We start from the raw sequence: 19,893 nt of genomic DNA, 5'->3' as shown, positions 1-19,893 counted from the left end.
CGTGGTCCCCGCCCTCCCACAACAACAACAAAAAACCAGGTAACTCTCCGCTTGCCCCGAGGGGTGAGGGCTTGATTTTTAAATCGATCCGAAAGAGCCAATCAGAGCCGGCAGCGTGAGGGCGCGGGAGCCGATTGGTCCACAGCCACTCGCGGCGACCAATAGGCTTGGAGGGTGAGTTTGGCCCGTCCCGGAAGCGGGCGAATCCGAAGCCGCTGCCGGCCGCGGGCAGTTTGAATTGGATTTGGAGCTGAAGCCCGCGGAGGCTGCGCCGGCGTCCGACCCCGGAGGGCTCGGCTTTCCCTCCCGGCTCGGCAGGTGAGTGTCCCGCGTGGGCCGTGGCTTCGCGGCGGGCGTGGGGTGGGGTGGGGTGGGGGCGGCCGGCTTTCTGCCGCGGGTCCTCGGCGGGGCCGCCCTGGGATGGCGCTCCCGGGCCGGGTGGCTGCAGCGGCCCGCCCCCGGCCCCCCGATGGGGCTGGGAGATCCCCCCCGGGTGCGGTTCTTAGGGCTCCTGGGGGAGCCGCGCTGGCACCGGCGTCCGCAGACCCCGCTCGGGCACGAGCTCGCGCTTTGGAGCCTCAGTTTCCCCCCTTTGTAGGACACGTGAATTGGAGATGAGCAGGTATTTTTCTAGCGGCCGTCTAGGGCCAGGGCCAGCGGCTCCGTTTCGACCTTTGAACACGGGTCCCTCGTTGCATGGAGGAGATGCAAGCTTGGGGTTTGATGTGTGCTGCGCGTGGGTGTGCCCCTTGTCAGCTGCGAGAGCATTTCTCCCGCCTTCCACATTTATTTGGGCACACTTGGGGGCCGGGCTCTGCCATGTTATGAAGACCCAGAAGTAAATAAATAAATGATCTGCGTCTACTCCTTGAGCCAGGTCTAGAGGAGCAGGCAAGTTTTCACTCTTAACGCTCAGCCTGGCGCTCCAGGCGGGGACTCGGGGGGCTTGGTGGAGGTGGGGGATCTTTTTTTTTTTAATTTTATTTTTTTATTGGAGTTCAGTTTGCCAACATATAGCATAACACCCAGTGCTCATCCTGCCAGGTACCCCCCCCCCCAGTGCCCATCACCCAGTCACCCCCACCCCCCGCCCACCTCCCCTTCCACTACCCCTCGTTCATTTCCCAGAGTTAGGTGTCTCTTATGTTTTGTACAGGGAAAGGAGAGAAAATGAGTGAAAATATCAGTGAGGGTGACCAAAGCATGAGAGGTGGGGAATCTTTTTAAAAGCACATGAGAGACTCCTAACTCTGGGAAACGGGCAAGGGGTGGGGGGATGGGGTGACTGGGGATGGGCACTGGGCACTTGATGAGCACTGGGTGATATGTTATATGTTGGCAAATCGAACTCCAATAAAAAAGATAGATACAAAAAAAACCAAAACAAAAACCACCACCACCACCAACAACCAAAAAAACGGAAAACGTGCAGGTGGGCCTCCAGTGCTGTGGGTGGGTGATTCAGGCCTAAGGAGTTCTCTCTTCACATTTAGGACAATAAGAACTTTTTCTGCAAAATCCTCCTAGCAGGAACCTTGACATTCAGGTTTCTTTTCTTCAACTCCCTACCCTCCCTTACATCTGTTGCTCCTTACACCTCCATCTGGAAATTTACATTTTTCTGTGTGTTTTGCCTCAGTGGCTCCATGCAAACTGTTGATGCCTGAACCTTTCAAAGTATGCTCTAATCAAAGTGCCCTTGTGTCTGGTGATTGTTTTAACCACTTCCACAGTTTTATCTTAGACTTTGAAATGGAAAAGCATTCAACTTGCCAGTTTTCCTTCTGTTTATTTTCATCTATATCATCTTTCTAAATTGCTCCTTGTAAAGTTTTGTTGGTGATTGCGTCTCTGATGTAATGATTTCAGTGGCTGGAAGAACTGTTTAGGACTGTTAATCCTTGTGTGCCACTGGTACTGTACGCCCACCCCTAAGTGAGCAAGCTAGATTGGAACAGAAAGAGAAGGCTGTTGGGACAGTGTAAATTGTCCTTTGTTGGTGGAGAGGCATGAGATTTCTTTCAGCAGTTTTTGGGCAAATGGACTTTGAGATGCTGTGTTCAAAGATCTGAGATCTGGAAAAAGAAAATTAAACTGTCAGAGAAAACACGGCTTTCCAAAGCTTAATATCTAAGCTGTGTTTTCCAAGAACTTTGCTCTCTCTCTCTTTTTTAAAGATTTTATTTATTTATTTATTTATTTATTTAATTTATTTATTTGAGAGAGAGGTGGAGACACAGACAGAGGGAGAAGCAGGCTCCATGCAGGGAGCCCGACGTGGGACTCGATCCCGGGTCTCCAGGATCACACCCTGGGCTGAAGTTGGCACTAAACCACTGAGCCACCTGGGCTGCCCTGCTCTCTCTTTTAATCTTTCTTTTTTTCTTTCTTTTAATCTTGTTTATCCTTAGTACTTTTATCAACTGCTAATTAGTTGGTCTGATAAAAAGTTTAATTTGATACAGCCAATTGAAACAAGACACTAAAATGTGTCTTGGACTTCATTTAGTAAAAAAGCAGGTTCTCACCTTGCCCAAATACTGGAAAGTGAATGCTTTCCTTTCATTTAAGTTCCAGAGGGTAATGAATACAGAATAATTTCCATACTTTTCTCCCAGATGATTTAAATTTCCTCAGATATGCCTGAGGATGAGGTAGGCCACTTCCCTCTTGGTACCATAGGCTGAAATACACAAATGAAGTGTTTTCCAGGATTAATATTATAACTAATAAGTACAGAATGCTTATCAGGAAATATAGTACTGTTCTAAGGCTTTGGGAAGTCACCACCACTATTTTCCCCACTTTACAAATGAGGAAACTGAGGCACAGAGCAGTTAAATAACATGCCCAAGGTCACACGTCTTGTAGGTGAGTGAGCTGGGATTTGAATCACTGAGGCTATACGCCAGTTGCCTGACCAGGTCTATCTGGAGCACGGCTTTACTGCATTTTGCAATGGTTTTAGCACTAATCTGGCGTTCGATCTTTGTTCATCCATGCATTAATTCAACACATGAGAACTGCTTGAAAGGAGAGAGGGAGTACCTGTGCCATGACAGACTATGACCAGGAGTTACAGCCAGGTTAGGGATCTCATCAGGGAGGCTTCCCAGAGAAAGAGGGACAAAGTGGCAATGATATGAAGATGAAAAGAAGAGCATTTGCAAAATGACTTATCTTGAGTTTTGTTTTTTTATAGGATCTACTTTTCACCTGAAACCTCAGAGCAAAGTGCTCATGTTTTGTATAATGAAAACAAAGTGAGCTGTAGAAAGCAAGTAGCCAAGAAATCAAACCTGAGAAATAGGAAAAACTGAGAGCCAGGGAAGCCACTCATCTTGTGTACCTCACAACCAGAGCTATTGGTGGTCACCTTTCAGGGGTTTGAGAAGCAAGGTGGTGTGCTTCCTTATCTTTCGAAATGTGAGGCTTTGAAACTCCTTGGAGACTCCTTAGTCTCTTCAAAGTTTAGGTCTCTTTTTACCATAGTAAGACTGACAGTCTGCTTATTCCTTCCAGTTGATTTATAAATGTGTGAATAGTAAAGAAAGAGAGCAAGATGAGCTGGGCTTTGGAAGAATGGAAAGAGGGCCTGCCTACGAGAGCTCTTCAGAAAATTCAGGAGCTGGAAGGCCAGCTGGACAAACTGAAGAAAGAAAGGCAACAAAGGCAGTTCCAGCTGGAAACTCTGGAGGCTGCCCTGCAGAAGCAGAAACAGAAGGTATCGCTGAAACGCTGCCATTTAAAACTGTTCATTCAGTATTTGGATGAATTGATCTTGGTCTGAAATTTTGAGAAAAATGCTATATCTTCATGTGGTTATCTGCTCCTTTGCCCCTCATTTCTGCTTACCTGCTAATATTGAAGGCTGCTGAGTTCCATTTTATTTGTTTGTTTATTTATTTATATTTTTTCCATTTTATTTTTTGTTTTTAAAGTTTTTAATTAATTTATTTGACAGAGAGATAGAGCCAGGGAGCAGAAGCAGGAGGAATGGCAGAGGGAGAAGGAGAAGCAGGCTTTCTGCTGAGCCCAATGTGAGACTCGATTCCAGGACCCTAGGATCATGACCTGAGCTGAAGGCAGACACTTAACTGACTGAGCCACCCAGGCGCCCCTCCTGACTTCTATTTTAATTCTGTTTGGGACCACACATTGGAAATTACTTTTATATTCTGTACCAACATGGCCAGAATTCTCTGGCTTGGAGCCAGTATTAGGGCACTTTGCAGTCCAAATGGATATTGCTCTCTGAGGGTGGGCTTTTCACCTTGGTATTCCCAGACTTCTTCTCTTCTGGGCTAGGATATGAAAAACAAAAACAGTGCTTCTTCCTTCCTTCTGCATTAGCCAACGAGGTAGTGGTACAGTCACTGCTTCTAACATGGCTTTGCTAGTGGGAGAATTTTACAATAATTGGCTTCAACGGCCAGACTTTCTTTAAGATTTTATTTATTTGAGAGAGGAGGGAGAAAGAGCATGAGTGGGGGAGGAGCAGAGGAACAAGCAAACTCCCTGCTGAGCAGGAAGCCCGACCTGGGGTTCTGTCCTAGAACCCTGAGATCATGACCTGAGCCAATGTCAGATGCTTACCGACTGAGTCATCTAGGTGTCCCAGTAGCGAGACTTTAAAATGAATTGCTAAGGGAGATTTAGAGGGTTTCTTTTTGACTTTGTTGTACTTGAAAGGACATTAAAGCCTCCTTTTCCAGGAAGGGTATGTATAGCCCTGACCAAAGACCATGTAATTCATGACTTTGTAGAACTTTTCTATCTACCAGCTTCAGAGTGAGATCATGTAAAATTGCTGTGTGCCTGGGGGCACCTGGATGATGCAGTCGGTTAAGCATCTGATTCTTGGGTTTGGCTCAGGTCGTGACTTCGACTTATGAGATCCAGCCCAGGTCAGGTTCCGAGCTCAGTATGGAGTCCACTTGGACTTTCTCTCCCTCCCTCTGCCCTCACCTGTGCTCCTGCGCTCTCTCTCTCTATCTCTCTCTCTGCTCTCTCAAATAAGACTTTCTCTCCCTCCCCTGCCCCCACCTGTGCTCCTGCGCTCTCTCTCTCTATCTCTCTCTCTCTTGCTCTCTCAAATAAAAAAAAAAAATTCTGTGTTCATGAAGCTTTGAAGCATTCACATGTGGATCACAGCAACCACATCTCAGTAATTAGTCATCAGTGTTAACACTCAGATTTACAATTTGTGGTAAATTCATGAAGTAAGAGACCTCCTTCTTTCTGCATGATCTCCATTAGGTTGAGAATGAGAAAACGGAGGGTGCAAACCTAAAAAGGGAGAACCAAAGCTTGATGGAAATATGTGAGAATCTGGAGAAGACCAAGCAGAAAATGTCCCATGAACTTCAAGTCAAGGAGTCACAGGTGAATTTCCAAGAAGGGCAACTGAACTCCAGCAAAAAACAAATAGAAAAACTGGAACAGGAACTGAAAAGGTAATTTTTTTTTTGAATGGTATTTCTATGAATGTCCTTTATATGTGTGCATTGGATGCTTTTGTCTTTTCCTTTAATGATGTAATTAAACGTTGCAGTCATTTTCCCAGTGAAATAGACAGTGACTTGAGGAAAATTAATTCTGTGCTTCAGTCTTATCATTGCATGGCTCAGTACTTCATCAATTCATTAAATGGCTTACTCATTTATTCATTCAAGATGTATTCATTAAGCTGCTTCGTGGGGCAGATGTTGTATTTGTTACTGGATGATGTAATGGTAAATAATACCAAATCTCTCAACAGTGGTTACTAGAAGATGGAGGGGAGCTGAGCATGGCTAATACTGATGGCTTAGGTTTCCTTCCACTGGAAGAGAACTAGGGAATTTCAAAAGCACCTAGGAGCACTGAGGGCCCAGTTGAGGTTGGAGACCAGGAATTTATACTGGGACCCATCTACAGAGTTGTATGCTTTTTTTTTTTTTTTCCCCTCCCATTTTTTCCTTTTAGCATCTGGAATATAAATGGTGAGCATGTGAATGGGAGGATTGACTAGGGTTGTTTTTGGCCAGGGTAATGGGATGGAAGACGGTGGAATAATTGAGGATGCTGGGGAAAGAGTGGTTAAAACTGTGTGCTGTGGAGTCTACGCTGGAGAAGGAAGGAAGCATATTTAAGAAGAGGTTCCTACTGAGATCCACATCTTCAGCATTACATAACCAATTTGCCAGTTTAAGCAATAAAAAACGGTGTTTATGACTTCTTTTCCATTAAAAAAAAATCCCCAAACAACTTGAGACATTAGTCAAAATAAATCTAGTGGGAGCAAAATTGCTAGCTTATAGATGGTATCTTTTCTTGTTCTAATAGTGGAGTTTGGTCAAAATAATGAGGAGTAAATACAGGCGGAAAGCAAAGTGGACTATAGCAGATTGCCCATGTGGATTCTACTAATCTATACCCAGAAATTAAAAAAAAATTTTTTTTGAAATAACTTTAGATTAACAGAGAGAGTTGTTAACATTTTATATAACGAAAGTGCAATGACCAAACCAGAAATAAACACTGATTCAATACTATGAACTAAACTATGGACCTTATTAGAATTTCACTAGTTTTTCTGGTCATGTGCTTTCTCCATTCCAGGATCTGATCCAGGATTCCACAGTACATTTGGTTATTTTCTTAGTCTCTTTCTAAGCTGTGACAGTTTCTTGTTTCTTGTGTCCTTGAAATTGTTGAAGAGTCCTTGTCACTCTTGTGTAGAATAGTCCTCAATTTCATTTCGTCTGCTGTTTTTTTTTTTTTTTTTTTAATGATTAGATCAGGGTTTTTCAAAGTGGCACAGTTCACATTTTGGACTAGATGGTTGTTTGTTGTAGAAGGCCGTCCTGTCGTTGTAGGATACTTACCCAACATTTCTGGCCTCTACCCACTACATGCCAGTAGCACCTACCCCAGTTGCAAGTTTTGATAATCAAAAATGTCTCTAGGCATTGCCAAATGTTTTTTGGGAGTGTAGAATCCTCATGGATTGAGAACCACTGAGACAGATTGAGGTTATAAATTTTGGGTGAGAATACACAGTAGTAGTGCTGTGCCTTTCTCAGTGTCTCCTATCAGAGGGTACATGACCTAATATGACTTTTACCTTGATGGCCTGGTTAAGGTGTTGTCTGGGTTTCTCCATTGTGAAGTTACTATTTTTCCCATTGTAATTAATAAGTATCTTGAAACCAAGAAATTTTTTTTTCTTAACTCTAGTAATCTTTTTTTTTTTTTTTTTTTTTAAGATTTTATTTATTCATGAGAGACAGAGAAAGAGAGGCAGAGACACAGGCAGAGGGAGAAGCAGGCTCCCTTCAGGGAGCCGGGTGTGGAATTCTATCCTGGAACCCCAGGATCACACCCTGAGCCAAAGGCAGATGCTCAACCTCTGAGCCACCCAGGCGTCCCTAGCTCCAATAATCTTAATTCTACCTATCAAACATATTTTTCAAAGTTAAGACATTTTAAAAGTACTCTTATCTTCCTGTGAAGATAATTTAGATACACAGAAATCTTTTCCTAATTTTGTTTCCTATCTATGGGGGAAAGTGGCTATCTATAAGTTGCATGTTAGAATGAAAAATAACTTCTATCTCATCGAGTTTTTTTTGTTGTCTTTATTTTATGCCATACCAGACTCCATGAGAACAGGGACCTTGTCTGTCTTATTGGTATACCCTTGCAACTACCAGTTGTAGGCCTTCACATATTTGTCAAATGAATAAATGAAAGATAGGCAGTTGTTTTGGAAAACAGAAGCTAGGGAAGTGGAAACTTACTTTCAGAATGCCAGAATAGTTTTCTTTGAAAGCACATTTTGGCTGCTGGTTATATGGTTAAACTGGTTTTGTTTTTATTTTTAAAGATGTTATTTATTTATTTGAAACAGAGAGAGAGAGAGAGGGCACAAGTTGAGGGAAGGGCAAAAGGGGAGGGAGGAAGAAATAATCCCAAGCCGACTCCCTCCTGAGTATGGAGCCCCGTGCAGGCATGGGTCCTGTGACCCTGGGATCATGACCTGAGCGGAAACCAAGACTCAGTTACTTAACCGGCTGAGCCATGTAGGCACCCCAGAGATACTGGTTTTAATAATTTAAACAAATGTTTGTATTTTTAACATTTTAGGCAAACATACTTTTGTATACATATCTGTATTTTATTGCAAAGTGACATTTGGTAGCAACACTTGCAGATATAAAGTGCTGAGTTGTGTGTGATACCTAGCAACTTGGAAAGTGTTAGCATCATTATTATCGGTTGTTATAGTTGGGATTAGGATAGTACACTTAGTTTAAAAGTCTTCTTATTACCTATGATGTAGATATAGATATTTATAAATGGTATAAACCTCAGACTGTAAAAACTATTAAGAGTACAGTTTTCTAGAATATAAAAACTATAAACTACAGAAACTTGAGTATATTCAAATTCACACCAGTAACCTTAAAGTACAGGGCAGAAACTTATCTTCTCCATCAGTGGGCTCTGATTAGGTTTCTGGAAGGTCTCCAACAAATTAGGTTGAACTATTTGAAATCTTGGTCAAAAACGGTTGAGTATTGACAATCTCAGAGTTAAACCTAGTAGAGAACAGCTTAAATTAGTGGTTTTTTTTGGTGGCACTTTGTGTTTTTCTTCATAGGAAATAGGAGAAGTAAAGATTTATAGAAAAAATAGGGTATAGTTTAAAACGAATAAACTTTTTTGTAATGAAAGAATAGGCAGAGGGGGATGACATGTGGATTTGAGAGGCAAAAGAAACACTGATTTTATAAGGTTCTTTAAAATTCATCTCTAGAGTCACCAAACTTACTACACCTTTGCTAGACTAGACCTGACCTATTCATCATGGTAGCTACTGGCTACATATGCCTATTAATTGCTTGAAATGTGGCTATTACAAATTGAAATGTGCTGTAAGTATGCAATGCATACCAAATTCTGAAGGTTCTATACAAAAAATAACTATTTCAATAATTTTAGTATTGACTGTAAGTTGAAATGATAGTATTTTGAAAATATCGAGTTAAAAAATACTAAGATTAAATTCAGTTGCTTCTTGTTACTCTTTACATATTAGTAGAACCTTTCTATTGGACAGTACTGTTACCTACCATAAACTTGAATGTGATGTTTTGATTTGCAGAGCAGTTCTTTTCAGCCCAAACATTGCTTTTTTTTTCCTTCCCAGATTGAATTTGGATCTGAGTGGAACTAGGACACTGGGACACTTTCTTCACTATTTGTTTTTTTAAAGATTTTATTTATTTATTCATGAGAGACACACACACACAGAGAGAGAGAGAGAGAGAGAGGCAGAGACACAGGCAGAGGGAGAAGCAGGCTCCAAGCAGGGAGCCTGATGTGGGACTCGATCCCGGGACTCCAGGATCATGCCCTGGGCTGAAGGTGGCACTAAACCGCTGAGCCACCGGGGCTGCCCTTGTTTTGTTTTTAAATTAAAGATTTTATTGATGAGAGAGTGAGTGAGAGAGGAAGAGAGTATAAGCTGGGGGGCTGCAGAGGGAGAGGGAAGGAGCAGGCTCCCTGCTGAGTAGGGAACCCCTTCCCCCCTCACCAGTGTGGGACCTGATCCCAGGACTCTGAGATCATGACCTGAGCCGAAGGCAGAGGCTTAACCAACTGAGCTACCCAGGCGTCGTCTTTACTCATTTTGAGCAACATGTCCATGAGAAAGAGACTGCTGCCCATTATTAGCTGTTCTGTAGATGTTCATTTCTTGTGTTGAGCTAAAATCAGAGAGACATTGTAGACTTGTGAGAATTGAGTCCTCTTAACTTAGGTAGTTTGAGTCTGAAAGCTTTTCTGTATATATGTATGGGAATATTCTGTACATATATACATATATGTATATTCTGTACATATATACAGTATATAGCTTACTTTTCCCATCCCATTGGGACTGTTGCCAGCCCTGTCTTCTCTACATGCACTATGTTAACTTGATGTTTGTGTCTGTGTTTTTAAAATGTCAAAATGCGTGACAGGTCTATGTTTTTGTAATTATTTAATATCACAAGTGATACTCAGTTTTGTGATTTGAGCCCATGCTTCAGGGATACCAGTTTCTAGGTTTCTTTCTTTCCTTTTTTTTTTTTTTTTTTAAAGATTTTGTTTATTTATCTGAGAGAGAGAAAGGGAGAGACACAGGCAGAGGGAGAAGCAGGCTCCATGCAGGGAGCCCGACGTGGGACTCGATCCCGGGTCTCTAGGATCAGGCCCTGGGCTGAAGGCAGCACTAAACCGCTGAGCCAACCGGGCTGCCCAGTTTCTATGTTTCTGAAGTTCTGGGGGTTTTGTTTATTTGTTTGTTTTAAATATTCCTGTCTTTAAATATTCTCTTTAAATATTCCCTTTGGCTTAGAGTATACAATTTGCTCAGAATAAATCCCCAGCCTCTCAACTCTACTACAGTGTGGTCATTTCAGATCTTCACTGTAACCTTTATAACATTGTAATTATTGGTTTATATTTCTGTTTCTCTAACCAGACTGAGTTCCTTTGAAGGGGGGGGGGGGACTGAGTTTAGGTCTGTCACATAAGTTAATTCTTATTAAAATCTGTTGGATGGATGAAATGATAAGAATTCTTAGAGGGTGGGGTTTTTGTCAGTTTATTACCCTTAGGGAACATGTGGTGCTGGCATTCTGTAGCGTTTGCTCTGATTTGGTGTCCTCTTGGGTCCTTTTTCTAACAGGTGTAAATCTGAACTTGAAAGAAGCCAACAAACCGCACAGGCTGCAGATGTCTCTCTGCATTCATGCACGACACCACAAAAAATTTTTGCAACTCCACTAACACCAAGTCAATATTATAGTGGTAAGGATTTTTTTCCTTCATAGCTCTTTTACTGGGATTTTAATGTGGCCACAGAAATCAATTAATTCATCTTTGAATTTAACTTTTAACTTGGGCATTAAAAAAGGAACCCTTTTAATTTGGTCATTAAATGGGCTCCATATCCATTTGTGTATCTGTTAAGCTACCAGGTTAATTAAGCCTTTAAACTTTTCATTTTATCCTGTAGTGTATTTTAAAAATAATCCTGGTTTGGAATATCCAAACCCAGCATCTGTTTAGGTAGGGTACCACGATATTTGTTCCTAGACTATTGTAATGATTGTTGATCTGTGAACTCCTTTATGAGATCAGTGACCAAAGTAAAACTGTATATCATTATCTTTGTTTAGGTTCCAAGTATGAAGATTTAAAAGAAAAATATAATAAAGAAGTTGAAGAACGAAAAAGATTAGAGGCAGAGGTTAAAGCTTTGCAGGCTACTACAGTAAGTTAATTGTGGGCCTAATGATAGAGCATGCAGTTGAAGTCCCTTGATATTAGGAGTACAAGGTTGGAGAAGAAATCTGGTTCATGGAGAGCTTGACACATTTTTCTTACATTGAGAATAGAAAGTTCCTGGCCGATTACGTTAGTTATAATTACTTTTTTGGTTTTATTTTAATCAGTCAATCAATTAATTAATTATTTTTAAATATTTTATTTATTTATTCATGAGAGACACAGAGAGAGAGAGGGGCAGAGACACAGGCAGAGTGAGAAGCAGGCTCCATGCAGGGAGCCTGATGTGGGAATCGATCCTGGGACTCCAGAATCAGGCCCTGGGCCGAAGGCAGGCACTCAACTGCTGAGCCACCCAGGGATCCCACTTTTTTGGTTTTAAAAACAAGTTGGGGGGATCCCTGGGTGGCACAGCGGTTTAGCGCCTGCCTTTGGCCCAGGGCCCGATCCTGGAGACCCGGGATCGAATCCCACGTCGGGCTCCCTGCATGGAGCCTGCTTCTCCCACTGTGTGTCTCTGCCTCTCCCTCTCTCTCTCTCTCCCTGTGACTATCATGAATAAATAAATAAAATCTTTAAAAAAAAAAAAAAACAAGTTGGAGTAAAAAAAATAGTGTGGGGAGAGCAATTTCTCCCTATAGATACTAGGTGTTCATCAAATTCTACAGAAGCTGTAGCCATATAATTATTTACCCATTGAGATCTAATGGTAAGGAAAGGGTAGGACCAGGGCCATTGCAGACACTCACTGGCTGGCTTTATCACCTAGAGGCCATCGATCACTTCCCATTTAATCCTTATGGGATGTGCTGATTGCCGCCAGGGACATGGGGTTTGAGGGTCATTATTTATATGAAATGCTTATATTTTTTATTTTAAATTTTTTTAAATTTACTTATTCATGAGAGAGAGGGAGAGGGGCACATAGGCAGAGGGAGAAGCAAGCCTCACAGGGAGCCTGATGTGGGACTCCGATCCTGGGACTCGAGGATCACACCCTGAGCTGAAGGCAGATGCTCAACCGCTGAGCCACCCAGGCATCCCACCATTGGTGCTCTTGACATTGATTCCTAGAGTTTTGTTTTTTTTTTTCTGGAGGAGTTTGAATTTCTATGAACATGAAACCTTTGGCAAGAATAGCTTTTGCTATAAAAAATTCAATGCAGTATCTATAGCCATGTCTTGATATTTGCCAGAATGGAGGTAGAGAGAAGAACAAAAGAGAAGCGTGGGTGGCTCAGTTAAGTGCCTTTCTTCGGCTGAGGTCTTGATCCTGAGGTCCTGGGATCGAGTCCTGTGTCAGGCTCCCTGCTCAGCAAGAGGTCTGCTTCTCCCTCTCCCTCTGCCCCCACCCCCCATCCTCCCGCTCATAATCTCTCTCAAATAAATAAATAAAATCTTAAAAAAAAAAGAGAAGAGAAGAACAAAAGAAAGAGATAAAGGGGATTTATTTGATGAGCCCTGAGAAATATATAGAATTGTTGAATCATTGTACACCTAAAACTAATATGATACTGTATGTTAACTATACTTGAATTAAAAAAAAAAAAAAGAATTCAACGCAGTAGCAAATCCACAAATGTGTATTATATAACATAAAACACCTTATATGACATCTTTTGGGAGTGATATGGTGGCAAGTGAGATTCTTGAAAGAGTTCTTTAGGTTAATATTTAGTTTTGATTCTCTATGTGCAAAGTTAAGAGGGGAGGCCACCAAGGACAGGCAAAGGAAAACCAAATTTCAGAATTCAAAATGGTGGTGAATACTCTTATATTTAATGGATTATATGAGGGCTGCAGAATAAATATAAAAACTGAACCCATGTTAATAGATGGTACTCAGATGGTATTGGCTTAACCCTTCAATGCTAAAGTCTAACCAATAGAATGTTCTCACCCTGGATATTGGGACCTAATGGTTCCCTTAACTTGAACATTCATTCTTGGCACACAGCAGAAGTGTTAAGTTCTTGGCATTATGTCTTTATGTTCTGTCTGAAAATAAATAGCCTTGAATATTGAGATGTGTAACGGGTTCTAAAGAGTTTCTATCTTTACAGAAAGTGAGTCAGGCTATTCCCCAAAGCACAATGAATCACCGGGACATTGCACGGCATCAGGCCTCTTCATCTGTGTTCTCATGGCAACAAGAAAAGACCCCAAGTCGGCTTTCATCGAGTGCACTAAAAACTCCCATGAGAAGAGATTTGTCTGCAGCTCATTTATCTGGGGAACAAGAGGCGACTCCAAGTAGATCAACTTTGCAAAGAGGGAAAAGAGATGCTAATGGCAGTTTCTGTGATAATTCGAGCAATTCTCATCTTTTGGAACAATTAAAAGCCCAGAATCAAGGTAACTTTTTGAGCTAAATTGAATTGAAATTAAATTTTTCCTGAAGTAATTTCAGAGATAATCCTAGATGTTTTTAGCCCTATGAGATGCTCGTGTATTTTGTTAGACACATCAGAGGTCAACATCTCAATCTGGTGATAGGAAATAGTGTTTGGGGAGAGAAAATACCACGGTTTTGGGATGTACTTTTTTTTTTTTTTTGTACTAAAAAGCTGGTGCCCTGAAGCCTTCAAAAGTAGGATGAGTGGCTTTCTCTTTCTAGAAGTAGGGAGTACAGGTCAGTTATAGTTGTCACTCCTTATACTTCTCCCCTGGCTAATATTGTGGCCCATGGAATAAACCTGTGGTCTGTACATCTTTGGCCAGGGGTGTGGCATGTGCCTACAGAGCAGAGCATCTTTGCTCTGCACTGCCAGGTTGTCCATATGGGAACAAACCTGTAACCTTGGCCGGGGTACCACACTGCAGCTGACAGCCAAGGGGACCAGGTGGTGTTTTGGAATCTACTCTGCAGACTATGATAATTTCCAGTGGTATGATATATTGAAAATCACCATCAATGTTCACTGGTGAGAACTGTCACACTGCCAATGCCATTGGAACCACTGTTGTGTGTATGTAGGAAAAAAAATTTAAAAATTATTGTTAATTTTGGCAGTATAGGAGGTTCACACTGTCTTGATCTTTCCTGGAGGTAAAGCTACCAGAGGATATGGGAGGGTGAATTTTGTACTGCTTTGAGCTCATTTGTATTGATACGGGCACAGAACAAATATTAGTTTGCCAGTGTATCAAACCAAGTGGTAATTTTAACGTAGGGTATCATATGGCATGCGCTTTTTGCAGCCACAATAAAATACTCTTCATGATTTTAGAAAACCATTTTCTTTCCCAACTTTCTCTGAAAGCATTAGAACATTTGTTTCTTCTGCTTCCTGTGGGGTATTTGAATACAAGTGATAGAGACTAACCATTGAAATTAAATCCAATTAAAGTAGTTTCCATGTTTAGTGCCAATTGACTTATATCTGTCCCACCAAAGACTTCAGAGCAGGGTAATAACATAAATGATACATTCTGCCTTTAGTTGTAAATTTTTTGTGAAAAATAGATATTAACTAAAGTGTGGGTTTTGTTTGTGATTTAAGAGCTAAGGAACAAGATAAGTGATTTGGAACTACATCTGCAAGGACAAGAAAAAGAAATGAAAGGCCAAGTGAATAAATGTCACGAACTCCAACTCCACCTGGAGAAAGCCAAAGCGGAATTAACTGAAAAAGAGAAAATTTTGAATAAAAGTAGGGATGAACTCATGAGAACAACAGCACAGTATGACCAGGCATCATCCAAGGTACTGGACATTTCGTGCATTGTTGAAAACCTACATTTTGTCATCGAGTTCTTTGGAAATTCTTTTCATACAAAATTTTAACACTTAAAGTTATGAAATAAATGTTAGTAATGAACCTCATTAATACACACTAGGCAGTATTGGTACAATTGAACTAGTAAGTTCTTTTAGAATTGGGTAGATGTGGGGTCAAATCCAGATTGCATGTTTTCCCAGCAAAGTGACTTGGGCAAGTCACTGATCTCTTGTCCATCGAAGAGGGTGGGGAAGATTAATATTATGTATATATTGCACTTGACATATGCAAGAGGTGACTAAGTGATGGAACTTTCAAAGCGGTTTAGGACTTAAGATAAAATTTAATTAATCGACTTTTGGATCCAATGTGTGTACTCCCAAAATTTAAGCTTAATGCTCCAATTAAGGCCAAGCTTCTTAGCGTGTTTGAGGGTGTTTTGTTGTTGCTTGGCCCCCAACCTACCTCTAATGTTTTATTACTTTTTTTCTATTCATTTATTCAGACTCATTTGACAAATATTTGTTGACTGTCTACTGTTTGTCAGGCACTGTTCTAGACCTGGGGTGAAGCAGTGAGAAAATAGACAAAAACTATTGCTGTTGGAGAGCTTCATCGTAATGGTGGATGTAGCATAAATATATAGTTGTGTAGATAATATGGTGTATGGTAACAAGTGTAGAGAAGGGTGGACCTATCTTCTAGGACCAACTGATTATTTGGTGTTTCCTGAACCCAGTCTTCATCTGGGTCCAGTGTTTCTTTCTTCTTCTAATTCTTTTTTAGTTATTTATTTTAGAGGCAGCATGTGTACATGCAGTGGGGGGCAGAGGGTGAGAGAGAATCTCACTCAGACTCCCTGCTGAATGAGGAGCCTGATGTGGGGCTCGATCTCATGACCCTGAAATGAGCCAAAATCAGAAGTTGGATGCTCAACCAACTGAGTCACGCAGGTGCCCCGATCTGGGTCCAGTGTTTTGCTCACATTTGCCTTTCTGCGTGGCATACTCTCTTCTTGGAATACTCTTGATATTTTCCTCAACCTGTGAGCTCCTTCCTTCATCTCTTATGCAGTGAGATCTTTTCTCCTGGCATCTCTCTTAATGATCTTTTTATTGTCATCCCTTGTGTCCTGGCCCTGTGGGTTCCCACATTTGGCTAATTGTCAGAATCACTGAGAACCTGGCAAAACTAATCCTGTTGGACCTATGTCTGATGTGGGCTTAAGGAATTTACTTTAATCAACTCTAGATATTTCCAAGGCAGTAGATAAGAACCACTGTAGTAGGTAGACCTCTATCTTCTGTTTGCCTCCTGAAGGCAGGTTTGTTCGTTCACTCTTATCTCTTTTCTTTCTTTAAAAATTATTTTAAGGTAATTGTAGATTCACATGTAGTTGTACGAAATAATAGCTTTTAATATGGTGTGTTAACGTTGATGGCTTTTCAAATATTTGAACAAGCCTTATGTCCTTAGAATAAGCCCAATATAGCCATGGTATGTAATTCTTTTTATATATTTCTGGATTTTATTTGCTAACCATTTGTTGAGGATTTTTGTGTCTATATTTATGAGGGATATTAGTCAGCTGTTTTCTATTTTTGTTTTGTCTTTGGTATTTGTATCAGAAGTCATACTAGTTTCATAAAATGAATTGGGAAGTGTTCTCCTATTCTGTTTTTGGAAGACATTGTGTAGAATTGGTGTCGTTTCTTCTTTATGTTTGATAGAATTCTCCATGAAACCGTCTGGGCCTGGAGATTTCTTTTTTGGGAGTTTTAAAATAACCAATTTAAGGGGTACCTGGGTGGCACAGTCAGTTGAGTGTCTGACTCTTGGTTTCAGCTCAGGTCATGATTTTATGGGTTATGAGATCAAGCTCCACGATGGGCTTTGTACTCAATGTGGAGTCTGCTTGAGATTTTCTCCCTCTCCCTCTGCCCCTCCCGCTTGTGCTCTTTCTTTCTCTCTCTCTAAAATGAATAGATCTTTAAAAAAATTGCAAATTTAACTTTTAAAATAGATATAGGGCTATTAAAATTATTTCATGGGCACCCATGGTAGCTCAGCAGTGTAGCACCACCTTCAGCCCAGGGCCTGATCCTGGAGACCCGGGATCAAGTCCAATGTCAGGCTCCTTGCACGGAGCTTGCTTCTCCCTCTGCCTGTGTCTCTGCCTCTCTCTCTCATTCTGTGTCTCTCATAAATAAATAAATAAAATCTTAAAAAAAAAAAGTATTTCATACTGAAATGAGTTGGGATACCTTGTGTTTTTAGAGGAAATGGTCCGTTTTATCCAAATTTTTAAACTTAAAAATGTAGTTATTTGTAGTAATTCTTATTCTTTTGATATTAGATAATAATCTCTGTTTTTGATATTTCTGTCTTGTTTTCTCTTTGTCAGTCTTGCTAGAGATATGTCAATTTTTGTCAGGAATAACAATAAAATTTGTCAATTTGTTATTTCCAAAGAATCAGCTCTTTTGTTCGCTTATTCTCTATTATTTTCTTTTTCCAACTTTATCTGTTTTTACTCTTATTTTCCTCTGCTTGCTTTGGGCTTATTCTGCTCTTTTTTTCTAGGTTATTGAGATGGGGAGCTTAAATAATTGATTTGAAACTTTTCTTTTCCAGTGTAGGCATTTCAAGGTATAAATTTCCCTCAGTACTGCTTTAACTGTGTCCTACAAATTTTGATATATTGTATTTTTTATTCCATTCAATGTATTTTTAAAACATTTTTCTTGAGACTTCCTCTTTGCCTCATGGATTACATAGAAATACCTTGTTAGGGATCCCTGGGTGGCGCAGTGGTTTGGCGCCTGCCTTTGGCTCAGGGCGCGATCCTGGAGATCCGGGATCGAATCCCATATCGGGCTCTCGGTGCATGGAGCCTGCTTCTCCCTCTGCCTGTGTCTCTGCCTCTCTCTCTCTCTGTGAATATCATAAATAAATAAATTAAAAAAAAAAAAAAAAGAAATACCTTGTTACATTTCCACGTGTTTGGAGGTTTTCTTCTTTCTATTATTGATTTCCATTGTGTTCAGAGAACACACTTAATGATTTCAATTCTAAGTTTGTTGAGGCTTGTTTTATGGCCTGACAATGGTCTATCTTGGTATATTTCATGGGCACTTGGGGAAAAAAGGTATTCTCTTGTTGAATGGAGTGTTCTAAAATTATCCTTAGCCCCAAATTATCGATTGGTTGTTGGTGTTGTTGAATTCTCCTATATATTTACTGGTTTCCTGTCTATCAGTTTTTGAAAGAAGGATGGTGAGAGTCTTCCGTAATTGTTGATTTATCTATTTCTCCTATCTGCAGTTTTTGCTTCACATATTTTTTTTTTAAGATTTTATTTATTTATTCATGAGACACACACACACACAGACGACACAGAGAGAGAGAGAGAGAGGCAGAGACACAGGAAGAGGGAGAAGCAGGCTCCATGCAGGGAGCCAGATGTGGGACTCAATCCTGGGTCTCCAGGACCAGGGCTGAAGTCGGCACTAAACCGCTGAGCTACCCGGGCTGCTCTCACTTCACATATTTTATAGCTCTGTAGCATATGCATTTAGGATTGCTATGTCTTATTGGCTGATTGACCTTTCTCATTGTATTATAGCCTTCATTGTCTCTGGAAATTTTCTTCATTCTGAAGTCTACTCATTCTGATATTAACATAGCCACTCCACGTTTCCTTTAATGTTTGCATGATGTATTTCTTTCTGTCTTTTGGCTTTCAGCCTATCCTTTTATTATTATATTTGAAGTGAGTTTTGCATAGACAGTATATAGTTAGATTTGTTTTTTTAATCTACTCTTCCACCATCTGTCTTTTAATTAGCATATTTAGGCCATTTACATTTAATGTAATCACTGATAGGTCATGGCTTAAAACTGCTATCTTATTTATTGTTTTCTATTTCTTTTTGTTTTTCATTTTGTTGTTTCCTGTGGGTTACTCAAACCTTTTGTAGAATTTCATTTTAATTTATCTAGTGTTTCTGGATGTATTTCCTTGTAGAGCTTTTATAGTGAGTGCTTTAGATAATACATTATATATACATACCATTTATCTGTCTTCTGGTTGTCATGTAAGCAGCTCTAATGGATTACAGAAAACTTACTATTCTTTTCATCCTTTTACTTTCCCCTATTTATAATCCCATTTTCTTAAGTGTTTTCCCTACCTACATTTAGAACTACATCAGACAGTGTTAGAATTTTTGCTTTAACTGTCAAACATAACTTAGACTTTCTTTCTCTTCTCCACTTTTCTATCATTTATACCAATATCGTTGCTTACTTTGTTTTCTTCTTTCCCAATCTCTTCCAAGGTTCCTTATTTCATCATTTCCTTTTTGTTTAGAGAACTTCTTTTAGCCTTTTTTTTTTTGGGGGGGGGGGTTGATCTACTGGCCACATACTCCCTTAGTTTTCCTTTCTCTTGATACTTTATCCTGGCAGGTAGTTCCTCAGGATACAGGGATTCTAGGCTGACTCTTCTCTTCTTTCAGCACTATCATGTATTTACCTTGAGTCCCAAAGTCCCTAGTCACTCAGTCTTCTCCTTTCAGAGCTTTCTTAACATTTGTGCAGGTTTTGAATTGTTCTCGATGGCAGGAATAGGGAAATGTATGTTTATTCTATCTTCCTGGAAGTGTTAGTCTAGGTTTATTTTTCAGACATTCTCCTAGCGCAATGCTTTGCGTAGAGATCTGTTGATAAATACTGATTCAGTGTATGAGGGTGCAGTGGAGAGTCAATGGGACCATGACCTACCTTGACATATATATTTATTCACTTTGTGCAGTCTGAGTTTGTAGGTTGTTTTTCTACGTTA

At 40.5% G+C, this 19,893-nt stretch overlaps 1 protein-coding gene across 2 annotated transcripts in view; it reads left to right on the top strand.

Annotated features, from left to right (window-relative positions):
* The first annotated feature begins 228 nt into the window (after nt 1–228).
* Nucleotides 229–19,893, top strand: part of CENPF (centromere protein F) — a 62,129-nt gene continuing 42,464 nt past the window's right edge. For both annotated transcript variants that reach the window (XM_055319365.1, XM_055319363.1), the window contains exons 1-7: nt 229–318; nt 3,523–3,724; nt 5,260–5,456; nt 10,724–10,845; nt 11,217–11,311; nt 13,389–13,680; nt 14,829–15,031. In XM_055319365.1, the coding sequence (XP_055175340.1) occupies nt 3,563–3,724; nt 5,260–5,456; nt 10,724–10,845; nt 11,217–11,311; nt 13,389–13,680; nt 14,829–15,031 (1,071 nt within the window). In that variant the 5' untranslated portion in view covers nt 229–318; nt 3,523–3,562. The remainder of the gene's footprint in view (nt 319–3,522; nt 3,725–5,259; nt 5,457–10,723; nt 10,846–11,216; nt 11,312–13,388; nt 13,681–14,828; nt 15,032–19,893) is intronic.

Source organism: Nyctereutes procyonoides, unplaced genomic scaffold, assembly GCF_905146905.1.
Source record: "Nyctereutes procyonoides isolate TBG_1078 unplaced genomic scaffold, NYPRO_anot_genome, whole genome shotgun sequence".
NCBI classification, from domain to species: Eukaryota; Metazoa; Chordata; class Mammalia; order Carnivora; family Canidae; genus Nyctereutes; species Nyctereutes procyonoides.
The sequence above is the reverse complement of the archived record's forward strand: the minus strand, read 5'-3'. Positions and strand labels throughout refer to the sequence as shown.